This window comes from Panthera onca, chromosome B3 (assembly GCF_046562875.1).
Source record: "Panthera onca isolate mPanOnc1 chromosome B3, mPanOnc1 haplotype 2, whole genome shotgun sequence".
Lineage (NCBI taxonomy): Eukaryota > Metazoa > Chordata > Mammalia > Carnivora > Felidae > Panthera > Panthera onca.
Genome location: NC_138344.1, coordinates 36,449,810 through 36,472,683, shown reverse-complemented (window position 1 = coordinate 36,472,683; position 22,874 = coordinate 36,449,810). Strand labels below are relative to the sequence as shown.

General features: G+C 38.8%; 1 protein-coding gene across 1 annotated transcript in view; it reads left to right on the top strand.

Annotated features, from left to right (window-relative positions):
* Window positions 1-1,720: 1,720 nt before the first annotated feature.
* Window positions 1,721-22,874, top strand: part of SPESP1 (sperm equatorial segment protein 1) — a 33,503-nt gene continuing 12,349 nt past the window's right edge. Inside the window, exon 1 of the mRNA XM_060618176.3 lies at window positions 1,721-1,973. Coding sequence (XP_060474159.1) covers window positions 1,913-1,973 — 61 coding nt within the window. The 5' untranslated portion in view covers window positions 1,721-1,912. The remainder of the gene's footprint in view (window positions 1,974-22,874) is intronic.

The following is a 22,874-nucleotide window of genomic DNA, read 5'->3' as shown; positions in this document are numbered from 1 at the left end:
AAGCATGTGACAGCCTTAGACTCTCCCCCTCCAATGAAGCTTTCATTCTCTCCTGGTTTTCCTCTCCCCACTTTCAGTCTTCTTTGCAGGTCCCTCCTCCTCTTGCTAGCCTGCCATGTTTCCTAGGATCTGACTTAGGCCCAGTGGCCTTCAACTCTGAAAGCTCTCCTCAGGCAATCTCACACTTCTCCTCTTCTAGATTCTGACGCCTCCTACACCTCCCTCTTCACCTCAGCTCTCTCTGGGGCCCTGCATCCATCTGCTCACTGGACAGGCCCCGCCAGTAGTAGTTCCAAGCCCATCTCAACAGAACAATGTTGAAACTAAACTTCTCTTTCTCCACCGCCCCTCCCAAACTCCTGTATTCCCCATCTCACACCACATGCCAGGGGCTCCAGCCAGAAACATGAGCATGATCTCCTCCCTCAGTCCTCACATTCAGACAATTTCCCAGTTTTGTCGATTCTAATTAAATGTCTCTCAACTCTGTCCACAGGCCCCATTGTCCTCTGCCAGTATGAGTCCAGGTCTCCGTCAATCCATGCCAGGATTTCTGGAACAGCCTTCTCACTTGGCTCCCTGCCTCTCAGTCTTGCTTCCTTCCTGCCAACCCATTCCTGACATTGCAAGGAGAGCTTTCTGAAATGCAAATCTAATTATACCTTTCCCAGCTCTGAACCTTGCAGTATTTCCCCATTGCCTCAGAATAAAACCCAGGCCCTTTGTTTCCTGAAGCAGAGATATGGGTGCCTATGGATTTTTTAAATCACCATATGGTAAACTTATTCTTGGTGGTGTACAGTTCTAAGAATTTTAAGTTTTGTTTATTTATTCTTGAGAGAGAGACAGTGTGAGTGGGGGGTGAGCACAGAGAGAGGGAGAGAGAGAGAATCCCAAGCAGGCTCTGCGCTGTCAGCACCAAGCCCTATGCGGGGCTCGAACTCACACATGTGAGATCATGACCTGAGCCGAAACCAAGAGTCGGACTCTTAACGGACTGAGCCACCCAGGCGCCCCAACAGTTCTAAGAATTTTAACACACGTATAGAATCTGAGGCCACCACAACTCTCCATCACTCCTATTCTCTCATACATACTCTTTTATAGTCACGCTCTCCCCATTCCTAACCCCAGACAACCCACCCATCTATTCGCCATAGCTTGTTTCCATAGTTTGTCTTTTCAAAAAAAAAAAAACAAAAACGGGGGGGGGGGCCGTCTTTTGAACAAAACAAACCCAAGCCCCTTAAAGTGGCTTTAATGACTACCTAGCTCTCCTCTCTCACTTCCAACATGTGCTCCCTCCCAATCGCTGCAATTAGACGGAACGATTTCCGGTTCTCTGGGAGTGGGAGCGCCCAGCTTTCTTCACGTGGGGGGACCTCCTCCCCGCCCTTTTGGGTTGGGGAGGGGGGGCTCCTCTGTGCCCACGGTGCCTAGTGCTTCCCCCACTACAGCACTTCCACGCGGCTGCGACTGCCACGCTACTTGTCCATGTCTTCCATCACATAGCTCCCTCCAGGCACCGCCACACGCCCAGCTTCCACCGGCCGGCCGAGCTCTGCCACATCCCAGCCCTCGTAGCTCCAGAAGTCGCCCGGGCGTCAAGACATTCGGAGCCGGCGCCTGCCACGGAGCTTGGAAGCCAAAGCGAGCATGCGCACCGGGGCGGGGCAGAACGTTGTGGCCCAGTCTCCTGCGCGCTGCTCCAGGAAGGGGCGGGCCTCGGCCACTCGCGCTCCCCTCCCCCAAGCCCTCGCTGCGCCTGCGCGCTGGGGACAACCGTTGCAGGGCGCCCACGGCCCTGAGGAGGGACTGTCGCGGCTGACACCCTCTCTTTTCGGCCCTGAGGTACCCGGCCTGGTGGCCCAGGACGTTCCCGTCGCATGGCGGAGTGCTGCGGACGGTGCCCATGAAGTCCTTAGTCCTAGTTGTGCTGTTGCTATGGCTTTCATCCGTGCCTGCCTTTCCGAGTGAGTGACCGACCTGCGGCGGCAGCGACCCAGGGGACAGTCCTGGGGGAAGCTCCCTGCTCCGGGGTCCGCCGGAGACCCGGTCCTGCACTCTTCCCACACCTCACTGCCCGGGGTCCTGGCCTCCGTTGTGGAGGTGTATCCCTCCCCTACTCGCGCCTTCCTCCGCCGCGACCTCCGCGCCGCCGGTAGCGATGCAGCGGGTCCCAGGCGTCACCCGGGATGCGCTGGGCTGGCGGGTGTGACCTCCTCGCCCTTGGCGGACACATTCCTTGACATTAACCTCGTTCCCCTTGGCCAGAGTCGCTGCGTGTGAGAGAAAGCAGGGGTCTGCAAACTGCTGCCCGTGGGGCCAAGGGGCCCTGTTTTTGTAAGGTTGGCTGGCCAAGAATGGCTTTTACGTTTTTAAAGGTGAATATGAGATATACTCTCTCCTGACTTGTGGAAAACTATGAAATTCCAGTGGCATTGTTGATAAATAAAGTTTTATTGGAACACAGCCATGCGCATTCCTTTATTAATTGGCCATGGCTGCCTTACCGCATTAACAGCAGAGTTAAGTAGTTGCCACAGAGACGGGATGGCGTGCAAAGCCTAAAATGTTTACTTCGGGCCCTTTACAGAAAAAGTTTGAACCCTGTGGTGAAACACGGAGAGCAGGTGGATTGTGGTGGCTGTCTAGGACACTCTGTGTCCCCCTCTGCCCCCCAACAGTGGATCCTCCAGTGCACAGGATTCAAAACCTCCGTTGAGCAGAATTCTAACTTACGACTTGTTCCTGCCCCTCCCCAATAGCTGAAAACTAGTAAGATCAAGATCAGACGTGCTAAGACTACTATGTTGACGAGGACACCTTGAAATATTTAAGTGCATGTCTGATATTCCAGATGTAACTGTGAGGCTCATCCATCTAGTTTAACTGTAGTTCATTGTAACTTTTATTAATGTTGGGGTTGACCTACCCAAGTAAATAAATAAAGTTTAACAGGTAGGTGTGAAAAAAGTACTAAGGAGCATGCCAGTTATGAAGAACTCTGTTTCAGAATTGTTAAAAGGTCTTAGTAAAAAATTAGATTTAAGAAGTGAAAATACAACACAACCTAAATCGTGAATACTGGTGAGAAAAGTTCTGGATAAAGTGCCGTATACCAAAGTCATCCCTTTAAGTACTAGCATTTATGATTGTTAGCTATTTTGAACAAAGATCTTTTGTAAAAATTTTCTTCTTTGCCATAAAGGAACAATATACTGAAGATGATATCTTTTCGTGATGTCTGATGGTCATTATTACTAACATCAGTTATTGCATTTTGGTAGCCATAGATCAGTAAGTCGCAACTGACTGACATGTATGGAGACTTTAATTGAAGTGACGTTAATATTGTCACACACCACACTCTGCGATTGCTGGATCCTTAACTCAGTGCAGTCTCCTGCTTAACCGCATCATTTCATGGCTTGTTCTTTTTTGTATGTGTGCCCTCTTCCCTAAGCTTTCGTAAAGCTCACAGGAAATGAAAAGAAAAAAGAGTGGTATTGTGTTGAAGATACAGATGACACAAGACATAAGGAAAATATATACAGATCACACAGGATATCTTGGAAAATGTAATTGACTTCCACAGGATTGGATTAAGGGATATGTAGAGCAACGTTTACATGGCTACTTTCTCTGTCTCTCTCATTCTCTTTCTCCTGGTAATTTTAATTCTGCTTATTTATTTTTTGGAGTAAGTACACCAAAAGAAACCAGGCTTATCCTTGTGTTTGGTTTAAATCCAATTTGTATTTTTTATTTTATATGGCCAGTATTCCAACATGTGTGGGTGAGAGTCATATAAAAAATGCTGTCATGCCAAAGAAAAGGCACATAGATTTTTATAATGAAAAGTACAGTTTTGCCTTTTTTTTCAAGAATACTAAGACAGTTTTGAGGTCATCTTACACAAATATCATAGGTATTTTATTAAGTAATTACATTTTTTTGAAAACCTCAGTACTTCTTTTAACTGTCCATACCTTTCTAATGTGCCCAACCCAAGTTTAGCTAGTACCACTTTAATCCAAGTTCAGTTTGACATGAGTGAGGCTTGGATTCTTCCACATGCATACACCTCCTGATGGTGCATGCATCACCTTTGTACCATATACTTAAATTTGTATACACTCAATTAATTTTCTTGTATCTTATTTTTCCATAGTTTTAGTTTTAAATATTACCACATTTAAAAATCATACCCCTTTCATGTGTTGGTGGTGTATAACTTGCTTTACTTCTTAATGAGAGTTCTGGTTGCTTTAAAAGAAAATTGTAACTGGGGCGCCTGGGTGGCGCAGTCGGTTAAGCGTCCGACTTCAGCCAGGTCACGATCTCACGGTCCGTGAGTTCGAGCCCCGCGTCAGGCTCTGGGCCGATGGCTCGGAGCCTGGAGCCTGTTTCCGATTCTGTGTCTCCCTCTCTCTCTCTGCCCCTCCCCCGTTCATGCTCTGTCTCTCTCTGTCCCAAAAATAAATAAAAAACGTTGAAAAAAAAAATTTATAAAAAAAAAAAAAAAAAGAAAATTGTAACTTTGAAAGTATCTATAGTTATATATTTAAATTTTTTAAATTTTTTTTTTTTCAACGTTTATTTATTTTTGGGACAGAGAGAGACAGAGCATGAACGGGGGAGGGGCAGAGAGAGAGGGAGACACAGAATCTGAAACAGGCTCCAGGCTCTGAGCCATCATCCCAGAGCCTGATGCGGGGCTCGAACTCACGGACCGTGAGATCGTGACCTGGCTGAAGTCGGACGCTTAACCGACTGCGCCACCCAGGCGCCCCTATATTTAAATATTATTAAAATAAATTATACGATTTGCCTTTTATAATTTTAAGTCACCAAATATTCATAAGCCTGAAGCTACAAACACAAGAATGTGAAATATTAGCTTTTGGGCTCTTTTTCTTTCTTTTTTTTTTTTTAAGTTTATTTATTTTGAGAGAGAGGGTGGTCATGTGTGCTCACACATGTGAGCAGGGGAGGGGGAGAGAGAAAAGAAGAAAGAATCCCAAGCAGTCTCCCAGCTATCAGCGGAGAGCCCCACGCGAGCCTTGATCACATGACCTGAGCCAAAATCAAGAGTCAGACTCCTAACCAATTGAGCCATGCAGGCTCTTTTTTATATCTTATAATTAAATTGTTTTTTTTTCCCCTGGTTATCTCTTTGGATCAATCAGCGAAAGTAGAGTTATTGACATAGGATTGTTTCAAGCTAGGATCAGAAAACCTCTTAACTTGCTTCTCTAGATTGGTGTTTAAAGAAGGCTAAATATATAAGTTTTTTGGCATCTATCTTTGTCCCTAGGAAGGCCTTTGTCCTAATAGACCACAGAAGGCAAAGGAAGTAGTAAAGCAGCAAACAGCAATAATAATTGTTGAAATGTATTGGCAAATAAATTCAAAAGAAAAGCAGATTCCTTTTATTTATTTCAAGTACAATCAAAAGATCAAATTCACTTGGTTCTGGTGCTGCAAGTTCACTTTACACTGTTTCAAGGCCCAAGGCTATGGCTCTGGGAGGGTCTCTCAAACCTGTACATGCAACGTTGTAACATACCTCATTAATGTTTATGAGGAGCATGTTATCTAATATGGAATGTCCAGAGGGGAGGCGTAACAGTAGTTGCATTAGGCTGTCCTTCGATGTTTTATCAGAAAAAAGTCCTGTCTGTCTGTTCTTTTGAGCTGTTTTTTGTGTTGTTTTGGTAGGATCTCATGTGTTTTTAAAGACTTCTTATTTTCTCTTATTAGCTGGTTGTCCCAAGACCACTTTTTATCTTCCCTTCTTTCAGTGGGATCGACCATCCTTCTGAGGAGACATAGGACATAGTATTAGAGACTAAAGTACCTGGGATACATATCGGACTTACATGATGGGGTGATATTGTTATTTACATCATTTTATTGAACAGAACTAGAAGAGATATATTTCAAAGTCATCAGTTTGTTTTGGTTCCAATTAAAATTTAACATTACTCCTGGGATAACTTTCTGATTTTTAACCTTTTACCTGAATTAAATTTGTATCCCTTTTAAAAAATGTAATTTGGGGTGCCTGGCTGGCTCAGTTGGTAGAATATGTGACTCTTCAAAAAAAAATTTTTTTTAACGTTTATTTATTTTAACAGAGAAAGAGCATGAGCGGGGGAGGGGCAGAGAGAGAGGGAGACAGAATCTGAAGCAGGCTCCAGGCTCTGAGCTGTCAGCACAGAGCCCAATGTGGGGCTCAAACTCACAGACTGCGAGATCATGACCTGAGCCGAGTCAGACACTCAACTGACTGAGCCACCCAGGTGCCCCAAGAATATGTGACTCTTGATGTCAGGGTTGTGAGTTCAAGCCCCATGTTAGGTGTAGGGATTACTTAAAAATGTGTGTGTGTACATAAATATATGACACTTTTTTGGTTATGTGTTGCAGAATAAAGTAACACCCCCCAAATTTATTATTTCTCATGAGTCTATGGGTTGACTGGGCTCAGCAGGACAGTTCTGCCTCATAAGGTGGAGTTGAGGTCAGTCATTCAGCTGTATTCAGCTGGAAGCTCAAGTGGGATGAGAACATCCAACATGGCTTCTTATCTTCCAAGGTCTTTCTCTACATGATTTCTTATCTTTCAGTAGTCTAGCCCAAATGTCTTTCTACCATGGCAGCTTGCTTCTAAAAGGGAGTTTTACAGGACCCCAGTATGCAAGTTCTTATCAAGCTTAAGGTGTGTCAGACTCACTAATGTCTCTATAGGCCAAGATAGTCACATTGGGCAAGCCCATATTCATTATGGGAAGACACTAACCAAGAACATAAATACCAAGAAGTGCAAAGCCCAAAGTTACAGTTCTTTTTTCTCCCCCAGCCTTATTGAGGTGTAACCGAGAAAACTAATATATTTAAAGTATACCATGTGATGATTTGATATATGTCTATACTGTGAAAGGATTCCCACTATTGAGTTAATTAGTGCATCACCTTACATAATTACCTTTTTGTGTATATATCAACCATAGTCCCCATGTTATATATGTTATACATTATCGCTTCTTGGCCTTTTGGCTAAGATCAAGTGTATATATGTTATACATTAGATCCTCAGGCCTTACTCATTTTATAACTGCAAGTTTGTACCCTTTTACCAGACTCTCTCTCTATTTCCTCCACCCCCAACCCTAAAGTTATATTTCTTTAACTGGAACACTTAATTCATGGGAACATAATTGTTCATTTTACCTGTCAGCAAAAATTTAAATGTGAATTAACAAATTATAGGAAAACTGCTGGATGAATAACAAGATAGAATGTTTCTCTTTGTGACCATTCTTTGAGTGTACCCCCCTAATGAAGCAGTTATTAGAACTTTGATTTGAGTTGGAAGTACTTCATCTTTGTGATTTAAGTTCATTTTAATTTGAAGGTGTTGGTGTGTTAGCTGGCAGTTCTTATGTGATGAAATATTTCAGATATTAATTCTTATTTGCAGCACTTCTGTAGAATAAGGGAAGTCTATTTGTGAGCCCACTTAATGACATGGGTGGAAAATAGAAAGAAATTGTTCTCCAAAGTTAAGGACATTCAACCAGAGTCTGGTCCACCTATACATGATTCCTTGCTTGGGTCTATATTAAGCTTTATATACATGAGTTCCTTATCAATAAAACCATTCCGTTTTTCATTCTTGTGGTAATAAAAATCCTAGTTATATTTGAACCTTTAAAAAAATGGGCATCCATGATTCTTAGTTAAATTTTGAGTGTGATCACCAGTTTCCCTATCGAGGTTACAGGCCATGGGCAAAGTAAAAACATGTGAGTCCTTAAAGCACAAGGACCAGAGGTATTCCATTGAACTTTAACTTCTTTGTCTTTGTATGAAAGTTAAAAAGTTTACTAAGTTTCCCCCAATTATAAGGAACATTTTACTACTACCTTACCAGGTATGTATTCTTATACCAAACCACACATTTAAAAATTAACAGTATTTTTGGGCTTTAAAGCCTTCGTTTTTTAGGGGCACCTCGGTGGCTCAGTCAGTTGAGCTTCCAACTCTTGAGTTTGATTCAGGTCATGAGCCCTGGGTCGTAGGATAGAGCCCTGCAGCGGGCTCTGTACCGAGCATGCCACCTGCTCAAGATTCTCTCTTCCTTTCTCTATCCCCCCACCACTTTTCCTCTCCAACACTACTCCTCTCCCCTTCTGCTCCTCTCCCCCATTCGTATGCTCTCTCTCTCTCTCTCTCTCTCTCTCTCTCTTTCCCTAAAATTAAAAAAAAAAAAAAAAAAAGCCTTTGTTTTTTAAACATAAGTTGTATATTACATGGTCAGATAGCACCCATCTTATATTGAGAGATACAGATTTTTTTTTTAGAATTCCATCTGACTTAAGGTGTTTTTGAGTGTATTTCTTTGTATAACCTACGTATTACATTATGCATATATAACTTATCACGGTCTATTGGTATCAACATTTTACCAGTTTGAATGAAATGTCAAAACCTTACCTCCCTGGGGCACCTGGGTGGCTCAGTTAAGCATGCGACTTCAGCTCAGGTCTGATCTCACGGTTTGTGGGTTCGAGCTCACATTGGGCTCTGTGCTGACAGCTCAGAGCCTGGAGCCTGCTTCGGATTCTGTGTCTCATTCTCTCTTTGTCCCTCCCCCATTTGTGCTCTGTCTCTCAAAAGTAAATAAATGTTAAAAAAAATTTTTTTAAACAAAACCTTACCTCCCTTTATGTCCTTTACCTCTCCCATTTGCAGTATAATTGCCTAATTGCGTTAAATATTTCGTCTACATACACTGAGAACCAGAGTATTGCAAATTTTGCTTCAGCTGTCAAATGTAATTTGGAAAACTCAAGAGAAAGAAACTGTTGCATTTACTCAGGCTTTTACTCATGCTTTTGCTCTTCCTTTTGTTCTTTCTCCCTTCTCAGTGTTCCAATATTCCTTCTTTTATCAGTTTCTTTCTATTGAACAAACCTCATTTAGCCATTCTTTTAGGGTAGGTCTTTGGACAGCAACTTCTTTCAATTGTCCTTCATCTGAGAGGTATTGATCATTCTTTCATTCCTGAGGGATATTTTCCCTTGATAGAGAATTCCAGGTTGACAGTTTTGGGTTTTTTTTTTTTTTAACTCTTGACAAATATTGCTGATCTCCATCGTTTCTCATAAGAATTCCAGTTGTCATTCAGATTGTTTTTCCACTATAGATAAGGTGTTATTTCTTTTTTTTTTTTTTCTTTGTCTTTAGTTTTCAGAAGTTTGACCATATGTCTTAGCATGGATTTCTTTTGGTTTATTTTGTTTGAAGTTCACTTAGCTTTTTGAATCTATAAGTTCATGTCTTTTGCCAAACTTGGAGTTTTTTCCAGTTATTATTAATATGTCTTTGATTACTTTTTCAGACTCAACCTCTTTCTTCTTGGATGACTTGAATGTTCCAAGACTTAGATGACATGAATGTTAGGCCTTTTCGTTACAGTCTCACAAGTCTCTGAGGCTCTGTTCATTTTTTTGTTTCCAGTCCATTTTCTATTTTTCACATTAGGTATTTCCCATTGTTCTGTCTTCCAGTTCACTGATTCTTTCCTCTGTCCCCTCCATTCTGTTGTGAGCCTATCCATGAAGGTTTTTTTCATTTTAGTCTTTGTGTTTTTCAGTTCAAAACTTTCAGTTTGGTTCTTCTTTATATATTCTGTTTCTTTGCTGAGATTTTCTTGTTCTTTGCTGAGACTTTCTATTATTCATTTGTGTCAAGCATGTGCATGATGGCTTGTTGTAGCATTTTTATGATAGCTGCTTTTAAATCCCTGTCAGATGATTCTAACATCTGTGTCATCTTCGTGCTGGCTTCTTTTGCTGCCTTTGCTCATTCAAATGGAGATTTTCTTGGTTCTTGTTGTGACCAGTGTCTTTTGATTAAAACCTGGGTATTTTTGGTATTATGTTGTAAGACTCTAGATCTTATTCATATCTTCTGTTACAGATTGACTGAATTAGAGATTTAACTGATTTATAGATTTAAATGAATGTTGCCTTGTTACCACATGGTAAAGATGAGAGTCCCAGCTGTTCCTCAGCCTTCTCTACCGGAAGAGAAGGTATTAATTCATACCTGGTAGCAGCACTTCTATGAGATAAAGGCAGAGAGGTTGGAGCACCTTACTGAAGCCTGCCTGATGAGGGTAAAAGTCTGGGTTCTCCACTCAGCCTTTGCTACTGGCCATAGGGCTATAAGGTTTTCTATGGTGTTTGGCTGGAATAGGATGGTTATTGCCTAAAAGCTTTCTGTCTTGCTAGGCTACTGTTCTACTTGTCCTTTGGCTATAGAGAGCAGTCTTCTCTCGGAAAATTTTTTGTCTGCATCCATTGGTGTTTCTCAGTTGCCAGCTTCTCCAGTCTCTAGTTTGAGGTGTGTGTGGGCAAAAAGAAAACCCAGGGAACTCACTGCTGTGTCATTCCTTAGGTCTTGAAGTTCCTAGTTAGTCTGTCTTCTCTCTGCCTTTCAGATTACTTGTTTTGTATATGGTATCCAGGGTTTTTAACTCTACTTAGTGGGAAGAATAGAGGAAAAGTGCATGCTATCTTTTTGGAAGTGAAAGTCCAGATACATTGTTTTAAAACATTTTATTTGGGACTTAGTAGAAGAGACCATCTGTTTTACAAATAAGCAAGAATACCTAAGTAGAGCATACATGGGAATTATGTGATAACCTGATTTTATTTTTAATTTTGGTCAAAATATGTTGGAAGTATGTTTGCAATGCTTTTCTTTATATTATTTCCTAGTTTGTGTATAAAGAAAGTACTAGATATTAGAAAGGAGAGAGGAGTCTTAATAGACCATCAGACATCTAAATTTAGATCGAATTTTATCTGACTAGTGATTCATAATACTCTACCTAAATAATTGAGATAGAATGTAAATAAATTCAATATTTTGAGAGTTTGTCTAAAATTCTCCCTTAATTTTTTATTTTTATAGGCAGTTAACCAATGTACATTACTTTATTAGCAACATTCCTTTTAACTTACAGGCAGTTTGATGCCAAACCTCAATGTTTTTCTTCTAAGTCTTTAGAGAAATACATATTATTAATTTAAATGTTAGCTTATACATCCATAATTAAGAATGTCAGGAAATATAATCAAGTTAATGTCAAAATAAAATACAATTCATGTTAAACATTATCAGTGAATTATAACACTTAAAATCTATACATAAAACATTTTAATGGAAGAATTCTGTTGGTCATTATGATTTTATAATATTATAACTAATTTTTAAGACACCAGATATTTTGTTTGTAGCACATTTTAAGTGAAATTGCATATTCACATTATATTTATGTTTTTCAGTACATTTCTCAAAAAGTTTAGGTACATTAGCTTAAATGCAGAAATCCAAATTGTGCATAGGTTTGGATATGCCTTATTTACTTTTGAGTTTTGTATTCTGTGATAGCAATACAATCACCACACAAATGAAGCACATAAAAAAAAAATACTTTTTTAAAAAGTAAAGTTTTTTAAAAGAGCTACATTTTACCAATATTCTTCCAGAATTTTAAATTGTAGCATTAAGTAAGAAACTCCCCAAAGAAATATTAAAATTACTTACTTTTATTAGAGCCCGGTATTTTTTTTATCCTTTAAAGTATAAGTTCTCAAATTTGAATTACATGTATATTTTTATTTATTTTGAGAGAGAGAGAGAGAGAACACAGGAGGGGCAGAGAGAGAGGGAGAAGGAGAGAATCCCAAGCAGGCTCCACACTGTCAGCACAGAGCCTGACATGAGGCTTGAACCCACAAGGTGAGATCATGACCTGAGCTGAAATCAAGAATCAGATTCCCAACCGACTAAGCCACCCAGGTGCCCGTGAATTACATGTACATTTTTTAAAAATTATATTCCCCCTCCTTTTTTTTTTTAACCAAAGGAGGTAGGAGTGGTTTAGTTTTCCTTAAAAAAATTTTTTTAATGTTTATTTATTTTTGAGAGAGAGAGAGCATGAGCAGGGGAGGGGCAGAGAGAGAGGGAGACACACATCTGAAGCAGGCTTCAGGCTCTGAGCTGTCAGCACAGAGCCCAATGTAGGTCTCGAACCCATGAACTGTGAGATCGTGACCTGAGCCGAAGTCAGACACTTATCTGACTGAGCCACCTAGGCGCCCCTAGTTTTCCTTTTTTTTTTTTTTAATTTTTTTAATGTTTATTTACTTTTGAGAGACACAGAGACAGAGCTTGAGTGGGGGAGGGGCAGAGAGAGAGGGAGACACAGAGCCTCTAAGGAGGCTCCAGGCTCTGAGCTGTCAGCACAGAGCCAGACGCAGGGCTCGAACCCATGAACCATGAGATCACGACCTGAGCCAAAGTCAGACACCCAACCGACTGAGCCACCCAGGCGCCCCTAGTTTTCCTTTTTAATTCAGCTTAGAAACTATTGACTCTTTGCCCAAGATTCAGAGTGACATGTTTTTCCTTATTTTTTTTAAAAAAAATTTATTATTTTATTTTATTTTATTTTATTTTATTTTATTTTATTTTATTTTATTTTATTTTATTTTATTGTTCTGAAATTAGTTAACATACAGTATAGTCTTGGCTTCAGGAGTAGAACCCTGTGATTCGTCTCTTACATATGACATGCAGTGCTCATCCCGAAAAGTGCCCTCCTTAATGCCCATTCCCCATTTAATCCACCACCACTCCCCTATCAACCCTCAGTTCATTCTCTGTATTTAAAAGTCTCTTATGGTTTGCCTCCCTCTCTGTTTTTATCTTATTTTTCCTTCCCTTCCCCTATGTTCATCTGTTAACTTTCTCAAATTCCACATATAAGTGAAATCATATGATACCTGTCTTTCTCTGAGTGACTTATTTCACTTAGCATAATACCTTCCAGTTCCATCCATGTTGTTGCAAATGGCAAGATTTCATTCTTTTTCATAACCAAGTAGTATTCCATTGTATATATACATATACCACATTTTCTTACTGCATTCATCAGTTGATGGACATTTGGGCTCGTTCCATAATTTGGCTATTGTTGATAGGGCTACTATAAATGTTGGGGTGTATGTGCCCCTTCAAATCAGCATTTTTGTATCCTTTGGCTAAATATCTAGTAGTGCAATTGCTGGGTCATAGGGTAGTTCTAGTTTTAATTTTTTGAGGATCCTCTATACTGTTTTCCAGAGTGGCTGTACCAGTTTGCATTCCTACCAACAGTGCAAGAGCATTCCCATTTCTCCACATCCTCACCAACATGTGTTTCCTGTGTTGTTAATTTTAGGCATTCTGAGGTAGTGTCTCATTGTGGTTTTGATTTGTATCTCCCTGATGATGAGTGATGTCGAGCATCTTTTCATGTGTCTGTTTGCCATCTGGATGTCTTCTTTGGAAAAGTGTCTATCATATCCTCCGCCCGTTTCTTCACTGGATTATGTTTTTTGGGTGTTGAGTTTGGTAAGTTCTTTATAGATTTTAGATACTAACTCTTTATCTGATACGTCATTTGCAAATACCTTCTCCCATTCTGTTGGTTGCCTTCAGTTTTGTTGATTCTTTCCTTCACTGTGCAGAAGCTTTTTGTCTTGATGAGGTCCCAATAGTTCAGTTTTGCTTTTATTTCCCTTGCCTCTGGGGACATGTCAAGTAAGTAGTTGCTGTGACTGAGGTCAAGGAGATTGCTGCCTGTTTTCTCCTGTAGGATTTTGATGGTTTCCTGTCTCACATTTAGGTCTCTCATCCATTTTGAATTTATTTTTATGTATGGTGTAAGAAAGTGGTTCAGTTTCATTCTTTTGCATGTTGCTGTCCAGTTTTCGCAGCACCATTTGCTAAAGAGACTGTCTTCTCCATTGGATACTTTTTCCTGCTTTGTCAAAGATTAGTTGGCCATATATTTGTGGGTCCATTTCTGAGTTCTCTGTTCTATACTGTTGAGCTATGTGCCTGTTTTTTGTGCCAATACCATACTGTCTTGGTGATTATACCTTTGTAATATAGGTTAAAGTGTGGGATTGTGATGCCTCCAGCTTTGGTTTTCTTTTTCAACATTACTTTGGCTATTCAGGGTCTTTTGTGGTTGCATACAAATGTTAGGATTGTTTTCTTGAGCTCTGTAAAGAATGCTGGTGCTATTTTGATAGGGATTGCATTGGGTAGATTGCTTTGGGTAATATTGACATTATTAACAATGTTCTTCCAATCCATGAGCTTGGAATGTTTCTCAATTTCTTTGTGTCTTCTTCAGTTTCTTTCATAAGCTTTCTAAGTTTCAGCATACAGATCTTTTACCTCTTTGGTTAGGTTTATTCCTAGGTGTTTTATGCTAGGTTTTTGGTGCAATCGTAAATGGGATCAATTCCTTGATATCTCTTTCTGTTGCTTCATTATTGGTGTATAAAAGTGCAACTGATTTCTGTACATTGATTTTATATCCTGTGACTTTGCTGAATTTGCGTATTAGCTCTAGCAGTTTTTTTGTCGAGTCTTTTGGTTTTCCATGTAGAGTATCATGTCTTCTGCAAAAGGTGAAAGTTTGATTTATTTGCCAATTTGGGTGCTTTTATTTCATTTTGTTGTCTGATTGCTGAGGCTAGGACTTCTAATACTATATTAAACAACCGTGGTGAGAGTGGACATCCCTGTCATGTTCCTGATCTCAGGGGTAAAGCTCTCAGTTTTTCCCCATTGATGGTGATATTAGCTGTGAGTCTTTCATAAATGGCTTTTATGATGTTAAAGTATTTTCCTTCTATTCCAACTTTCTTGAGGGTTTTTTTTTTTTTTTTTTTTTTAAGAAAGGATGCTGTATTTTGTCAAACGCGTTTTCTGTATCTGTTGACAGGATCATATGGTTCTTATCCTTTCTTCTATTAATGTGATGTATCATGATTGATTTGTGAATATTGAACCAGCCCTGCAGCCCAGTAATGAATCCCACTTGATCATGGTGAATAACTCTTTTAAAGTACTGTTGGATTAGATTTGCTAGTATCTTGTTGAGAAGTTTTTACATCCATGTTCATCAGGGATATTAGCCAGTAATTCTTCTTTTTAGAGAGGTCTTTGCCTGGTTTTGGAATCAAGGTAATGCTGGCTTCATAGAATGAGTCTGGAAGCTTTCCTTGCATTTCAATGTTTGGGAATAGTTTGAGCAGAATAGGTATTAACTCTGCTTTAAATGTCTGATAGAATTCCCCTGGGAAGCCATCTGGCTCAGGACTCTTATTTGTTAGATTTTTGATAACTGATTCAATTTCTTTGCTGGTTATGTGTCCATTCAAATTTTCTATTTCTTCCCGTTTGAGTTTTGGTAATGTGTGAGTATCTAGGAATTTGTCCATTTCTTCCAGATTGTCCAGTTGGCATATAATTTGTCATAGTATTCTCTAATAATTGTTTGTATTTCTGTGGTGTTGGTTGTGATCTCTCCTCTTTCATTCATGGTTTTATCTATTTGGTTTCTCTTTTCTTTTTGAGAAGTCTGGCTAGGGGGTTATCAGTTTTGTTTATTCTTTCAGAAAATGAGCTCTTAGATTCATTGATCTGTTTTTGTTTTGTTTTTTTTTTCTCTATTTGTGTATTTCTGCTCTAATCTTTATTATTTTCCTTCTTCTGCTGGCTTTGGGCTTTATTTGCTGCTGCTTTTCTAGCTCCTTTAGGCGTACAGTTGGGTTGTGTATTTGGGACCTTTCTTGCTTCTTGAGATAGTCCTGAATTACAATGTATTTCCTCTTAGGATGCCTTTGTTGCATCCTAAAGGGTTTGGACTGTCATGTTTTAATTTTCATTTGCTTCCATGTATTTTTAAATTTCTTCTTTAATTTCCTGATTAACCCATTCATTCTTTAATAAGATGTTCTTAACCTTCAAGTATTTGGGGGCTTTCAATTTTTTTTTCTTGTTGCTGATTTCAAGTTTCCTAGTGTTGTGATCTGAAAATATGCATAGTTATGATCTCAATCTTTTTGTACTTGTTGAGGGCTGTTTTGTGACCCAGTATGTGATTTGTTTTGGAGAATGTTCTATGTGCACTTGAGAATGTGTATTCTGCTGCTTTAGGATGAAAAGTTCTGAATATATCTTTTAAGTCCATCTGGTCCAATGTGTCATTCAGAGCCGTTGTTTTCCTTATTGATTTTCTGCCTAGGTGATCTGTCCATTGACGTAAGTGGAGTGTTAAAGTCACCTACAATTATAGTATTATTATCACTAAGTTTGCTTATGTTTGTGATCAATTGATTTATATATTTGGGTGTTTTAAGTTGGGGGCATAAATATTTATAATTGTTAGCTCTTCTTGATGGATAGACCCCTTAATTATGATATAATGCCCTTCTTCATCTCTTGTTACAGTCTTTGTTTTGAAATCTAGTTTGTCTGATGTAAGTATGGCTGCTCTGGCTTTCTTTGACATCCATTAGCATGAGATGGTTCCCCATCCCCTCACTTTCAGTCTGCAGTTGTTCTCAGGTCTAAAATTAATCTCTTGTAGGCAGCATATTGACAGATCTTGTTTTTTTATCCATTCTGATACCCTGTGTCTTTTGATTGGGGCATTTAGTCCATTTACATTCAGAATGATTATTGAAAGATATGGATTTAGTGCCATTGTGTTACCTGTAGGTTTTGTGTTTGTGGTGATGTCTCTGGTCCTTTGTAGTCTTTGCTGCTTTCCACTCACAGAGTCCCCCTTTGGATCTCTTGCATGGCTGGCTTAGTGGTCATGAACTCCTTTAATTTTTGTTTGGGAAAGCCTTTATCTATCCTTCTATTCTGAATGACAGCCTTGCTGGATAAATGATTCTTGGATGCATGTTTTTCCTATTCAGCACATTGATTATTTCCTACCATTTCCTTGTGGCCTGCCAAGTTTCAGTGGACAGGTCTCCTACTACCCTTATGTGTCTACCCTTGTAGGTTAAGGACTGTTTGTCCCTAGCTGCTTTCAGAATTCTCTTTATCTTTGGATTTTGCCAGTTTCACTATGATATGTTGTGGGGTTTTTGTTTTTGTTTCATTTTTATTTTGAAGGGAGTTCTCTGTACCTCTTGGACTTGAATGCCTATTTCCATCCACATATTAGGAAAGTTCTCAGCTATAATTTGTTCAAATAAACCCTCTTCCCCTTCCTCTAGCTCTTCTTCTGGAACTCCTCTGATACGGATATTGTTTCGTTTCATGGATTCACTTAGTTCTCCAATTCTCCTCTCATGATCTAGTAATTTCCTTTCCCTCTTGTTTTCAGCTTCATCATTTTCCATGATTTTATCTTCTATTTCACCTATTCTTTCCCCTTCTTCTTCCACCCTTGCTGTCACTGTGTCTAGTTTATTTTGTATCTCAGTTACAACGTTTCTTAATTCATCGGGACTAGTTCTTAGGTCTTTGATGTCTATAGCAAGGATTCTCTGGTGCCTTCTATGCTTTTTCAAGAGCTGTTAGTCTTATGACTGTTACTCTAAATTCTTTTTCAAATATATTGTTTATGTGTTTTGAGCAATTCTCTGGCTGTGATTTCTTCTTGAATTTTCTTTTGGGGAGAATTCCTCCATTTTGTCATTTTGGCTAAGTTTCTGTCTTTTGTGTTTTTTAAAAGCTTGTTATGTGACCTGCACCTGAGAGTATTACTATATTAAAAAGTGCTCATACCCTGTCCAGGTCCTGGGACTTCAGGAAGTGTTTTTTGTGTATGTTTCATGCATTCTGTTGTTGAGTTTCGGCTGCTCTATCCCACCTCTGCAGAGCTCTTTACTTGCTTATAGTGGTGGAATGTTTGGAACCTTCAACCCGGTGTGCTTTGATTTGTTTGTTGAAGTAACCCTGGAAAAAGAAAAGGAAAAAAAGTGGAGTGGGGGTGGGGGGAAGCCTGATCCCATAAAAAAAGAAAAATTAAAGGGTAAAAAAGAAGACCAAACAGAATCAAAAAACTGTAAGGCTAAATCCAGAGAAAGAGAAAGGAAAATAAAGAAGAAGAAGATAGAGAAAAGGTGGAAAAAGAATAGAATAAAAATGCCTGATCAAAAAAATTATATTTATATATTTATATTTATAATGTATATAAAATAAGAATTGACCAATAAAAAAAAAACAGGAAGTATGGGCTTGATTCCAAAAGAAAAAAAAAAAGAGAGAATCTAGAATAATAAGATAAACTAAAATTAAAAAACAAAAACAATTGTCTGTTGGCTGTGCTGGTCTGGAGGAGAGGCTGACTTTGTGTTGGGTCAGTCTTGCTCCAGCACATAAGCAGTTGCCAGGCACCAAGGGGCAGGGTTTGGTGTAAATTGGTACCACTTCCATTGGGAGCCCACTGTCCTGCTCCCTGAAGTCCCTTCATGTTGGTGTTGAGGAGGAAAATGGCGACACCCAATCTCTCCTCCTCTGACCAGGTGTTGCAAATCATGCCGTTCAGGCAGCCCTCACAGAGTATGGAGGGCCGTCAGCTTGCCCTGTGCCACAGTTCTCCTGTGCCTCTAGGAGCTCAACTGGGATTCAAAATCTGATGTCTTAAATGACCCTGCACTGTGCAGACCCTGTTCTGGAGTAGCACCACTCCGCCCTGCTGATAAAAGGCCTTTGGCTGGCACCTGCAGGGTGTTTTTTCCTTGGGGAGGCAGTAAACCCTCTTCTTACAGTACTCTGGGAAGAGGACTGTTCTCTCCCAGTGTGCCCCTGAGATGGCTACACTCCACTGTGCATTCCAGGGCTGGCTCCCTCTTCCCCAGGAGCATGGCAATGGCTTCCAGCTCCATTTGGAGAAAGTCGCTCACTTTTGTACCTCCAAGTTTTAGCTCCAGAGGCTCCATCCTGCCAAGCTGTCTCCCTCCAACTGTGGAGATCTTGATGTCACTCCACATCCATTTCCTAGGTGCTCCGAGTGACCTGACCTCAATACAGCTGTGTTTGAGGGACAAGGAAAATCCCGGTCCCCTTACTTCTCTGCCATCTTAACCCGTCCTGAAATCAAGCTGTTTCCATGGTTTTCCTCTCTTAAAACTTTAGTCTCAAGGAACTGGGTATATTACTGTATAAGATTTTTAATATTAGCATTTTTATTATTATCATTACATTTTATTGTAATTTTTGTCATACTGTCACTTCTTAGAAGCATAGAATCTTTTTTTCTTTTTTTTTCATTTTTGAGTGTAAGTTTTTTGTGGAAAAAAAATTGTTAGTTAAAACAGTTAATGCATAATACCATTTTAGCTTTACCAATTACGAAATCTCTCCAGAAACAAATAAAGGTGTAGCCTTTTGGATTTTTATGAACATAGTCGTATATATTCATTCTCTTAAATAGACATTGTAGAAGAAATTATTTGGTTTTTTACACCTCTTAACAATTGGAAGTTTTATGTATACAATTAGATATTTTAATTGATGCTTGATAGTGCATTTGTAAGAACTTGAGACTTCCAAATATTTTAAAAACTCGATTAATTTACAATATATTTGCATAGATAATAGGGCACTAGGTTTTCTTGGGTTTGTTATTCAGTTTCTTTAAAAAAAGAAAAGAAGCCACTTAATTTACATGTTAAAACCATGATTTGCGGTTTAAAATGACTGACTAGAGGTAAAAAAAAATCACATTTTTTAATTTCTAAAAATTTGTAATATCTCTGGCCACAAAAACCATAGTTTCTCAGGTGAGACAAGGGAACCAGACCACTCCTAACTCTTTGGTAGAAGAAAAAAATCTTATGAATTATACTGTCATATCCATAATCTTAAATTTAAGAAATTTTATGTTAATTTTGTCTCAGTTTAAAGTAATGAAATTTATGGCATGATGTAACTAGGAAATATAGCTTGGTTTATAGAATGTGTTCAATTAGTTACATTACAGTGAAAATAGCATCTATTGATAAAATTAAATTTTATAAACTAGTTCTTTAAAAATGATATTTTTGTTTTATCTTTGTGTTAATGTCCAGTAGCTATAATGCAAAACAGAGTTATAAGCATGACATTTTAAATACATAATATACATACAATGAGGTACACAAATCACAGGCCTGAACTAAGTGATAAAATATTACCAGCCTAGACTAGTTTACAAGTATTATATTTTAATGCTTGCAATTATTTAAAATCTTGCATAGGAATTTAAGTGACTGGAATTTTCTAAATTACTTACACTTACAAAACTGGGTTTCTCCAGAAAGAACTTACGTAGAAAGATTATTCATGTAACTACATGAATCATTAGGTTAACCAAATAAGATTCTTGAATATGACAGTTCAAACTGTTTATATTTTTCATCCATGTCATAAAGTGTACTAAAAAAGAACAAGCTTTTTTTAAACTCTAGCACTGTAATGCTGCACTAAGAAAAAATTGTCAGTTAAAACATTAAAATTAAGCAATTAGAACAGAGAATATATCAGACAGTGGTGTATTTAACAACAAAACGGTTTTTAAAATTACACAAAACCCCAAACAAGATAATTTGACCATTCATTAGTTGGAGTGGAATGTAGTCTGATTATACAAAAGCAATTGTAATGTTTAACCTTGTTATTCATTAGTATTTTTATGGTAAGTTTTAATATTAATAAATTGTTATTGACAGAACCAATAATTATGTCAGTTTTAATCAAGATTTCCAGCTAAAAGTAATAGTTGTATGGCTTATTATATTATAAAAAGGAATGCAATTATAATTTAGGTAGGGGGTTTAAAATTCAGGTTGGTGTGCCTTAATGTTAAAACTCAGCTGGCAAAGATCAGTAAAAATGAATGTCTGTTCATATATATTTTTTTAGTTCTGTTGACTAAAATGGCTTGATAACAATATCACTTCTTAATGTTAGTCTTGATATGTACCTCTAGCCCTCAGATTTTTATCTCTAATATTATTTTCCATGAAAAGAACCCAGGTTCCTTGAAAGGATAGCTGATCTTCATCTTTAGGAAAATAAAGTCTAGACTTGAGGGGTAAGGATGAGAGTGGGGTAGAAGATGGGAGGGAGGCAGGCAGCAGTAACTACCAGAGAACAAACAAGGATACTTTAAAAATTCAGAGGTTCCCTCAAACGGATACAAGAGACAGCTTACAGTGGCTCCAGCTGACTAAGTTGTGACTATTTGAGCATAAAAAAACAAAATGATAGTTTAAAACTGTTGGGGCGCCTGGGTGGCTCAGTCGGTTAAGCGGCCAGACTTCGGCTCAGGTCATGATCTCGCGGTCCGTGAGTTCGAGCCCCACGTCAGGCTCTGTGCTGACAGCTCAGAGCCTGAAGCCTGTTTCAGATTCTGTGTCTCCCTCTCTCTGACCCTCCCCCGTTCATGCTCTGTCTCTCTCTGTCTCAAAAATAAATAAACGTTAAAAAAAATTAAAAAAAAAAAACTGTTAAAAAAAATCTAAGAGTCGTAATGAAACTCAAAAGTGTGAGAACTACTTTTTACTACCTAATATTTTACTCAGGTGAAGTTTATTCAGATATTTAAAAATACTGTTTACGTTTAATTTTATTTATGTGCCCAAGACAGGCAAAAGTGTTTCCTTACACAAAACTAATACAAATCAATGCTTTACAAGATCTTACTTTCTTCCTGTAAAATATTTGTGGACAGACTCATGATTCTTTTGCTACTACCCACCCCCATAGGCTACCCACCAACAGGATTCACATATTAGAAGATATACTACCATATTGTTTCGGAAGTTAATGAAATGTATTAAGATGGTCCATGCACATGAAGGTGCTCTCTCAACTGATCCTGATAGCTATACCACAACAGGATAAAGAAAACTTGATGCCAAAGTCAAGTGACCTTTTAAATGTGCTTAAAATACATAGAATTATGGGGCACCTGGGTGGCTCAGTCAGTTAGGCATTCAACTCTGGATTTCAGCTCAGGTCTTGATCTCACAGTTTGTGAGTTCAAGCCCCACATTGGTCTCTGTGCTGACGGCGTGAAGCCTCCGTGGAATTCTCTGTCTCCCTCTCTCTTTACCCCTTCCTAGCTCACATGCACACTCTCTCTTTCAAAAATAAATCAACATTTAAAAAGTAATAAAAAATAGAGAATTGTGCTTTTTCTTTACATTTGTTTGCTTTTTGATGGGTTTAGTAGTTGTTGCTGGTGGCTACTTTAACTTCTCTCCTTGCCCTTCATGGTTCTTAAAAAGAATGGAGTGGATGAAAACATCCCCAAAGACAATGTTAGAAGCCAAGAACTGACACACTAGGCCTAATAATCTTGCTCTGAAAATTTCATTTGTACCATTTAGTCATAGAAGATGAAATGAACAATAAATTGTGTTGCTTACACTTCAGATGAAAAATACCCAATTTTTTCGATTCTTGGCTTTGTGTCTTCATTAAATAAGGACTTAACAATGTATAAAAGGCATTTCAATAAAAATTTAAATGTTGATCAAATATAATAATATATTACGATCCTATTTATAGAAATATGTATAATCTTGAATTCTGTTAAAAAAATCTATCAGATGGAGGGGTGCCTGGGTGGCTCAGTTGTTAAGCATCCGACTTTGGCTCAGGTCATAATCTCACTGTTCCCGAGTTCGAGCCCCATATCAGGCTCTGTGCTGACAACTCAGAGCCTGGAGCTGTTTCAGATTCTGTGTTTCCATCTCTCTCTGCCCTTCCCCTGCTCATGCTCTGTCTCTCTCTTTCTCTCTCTCAAAAATAAATAAACATTAAAAAATTAAAAAAAAAATCTATTAGATGGCAATACTCCCCAAATTGATCTACAGATTTGACACAATCCATTTCACAATCTGGCTTGCTTTTTTTGCAGAAATGAGCAAGCTGATGCTAAAATTCATATGGAATTGGAAGGGACCCAGAGTAGCCATAACAATCCCGAAAAAGAA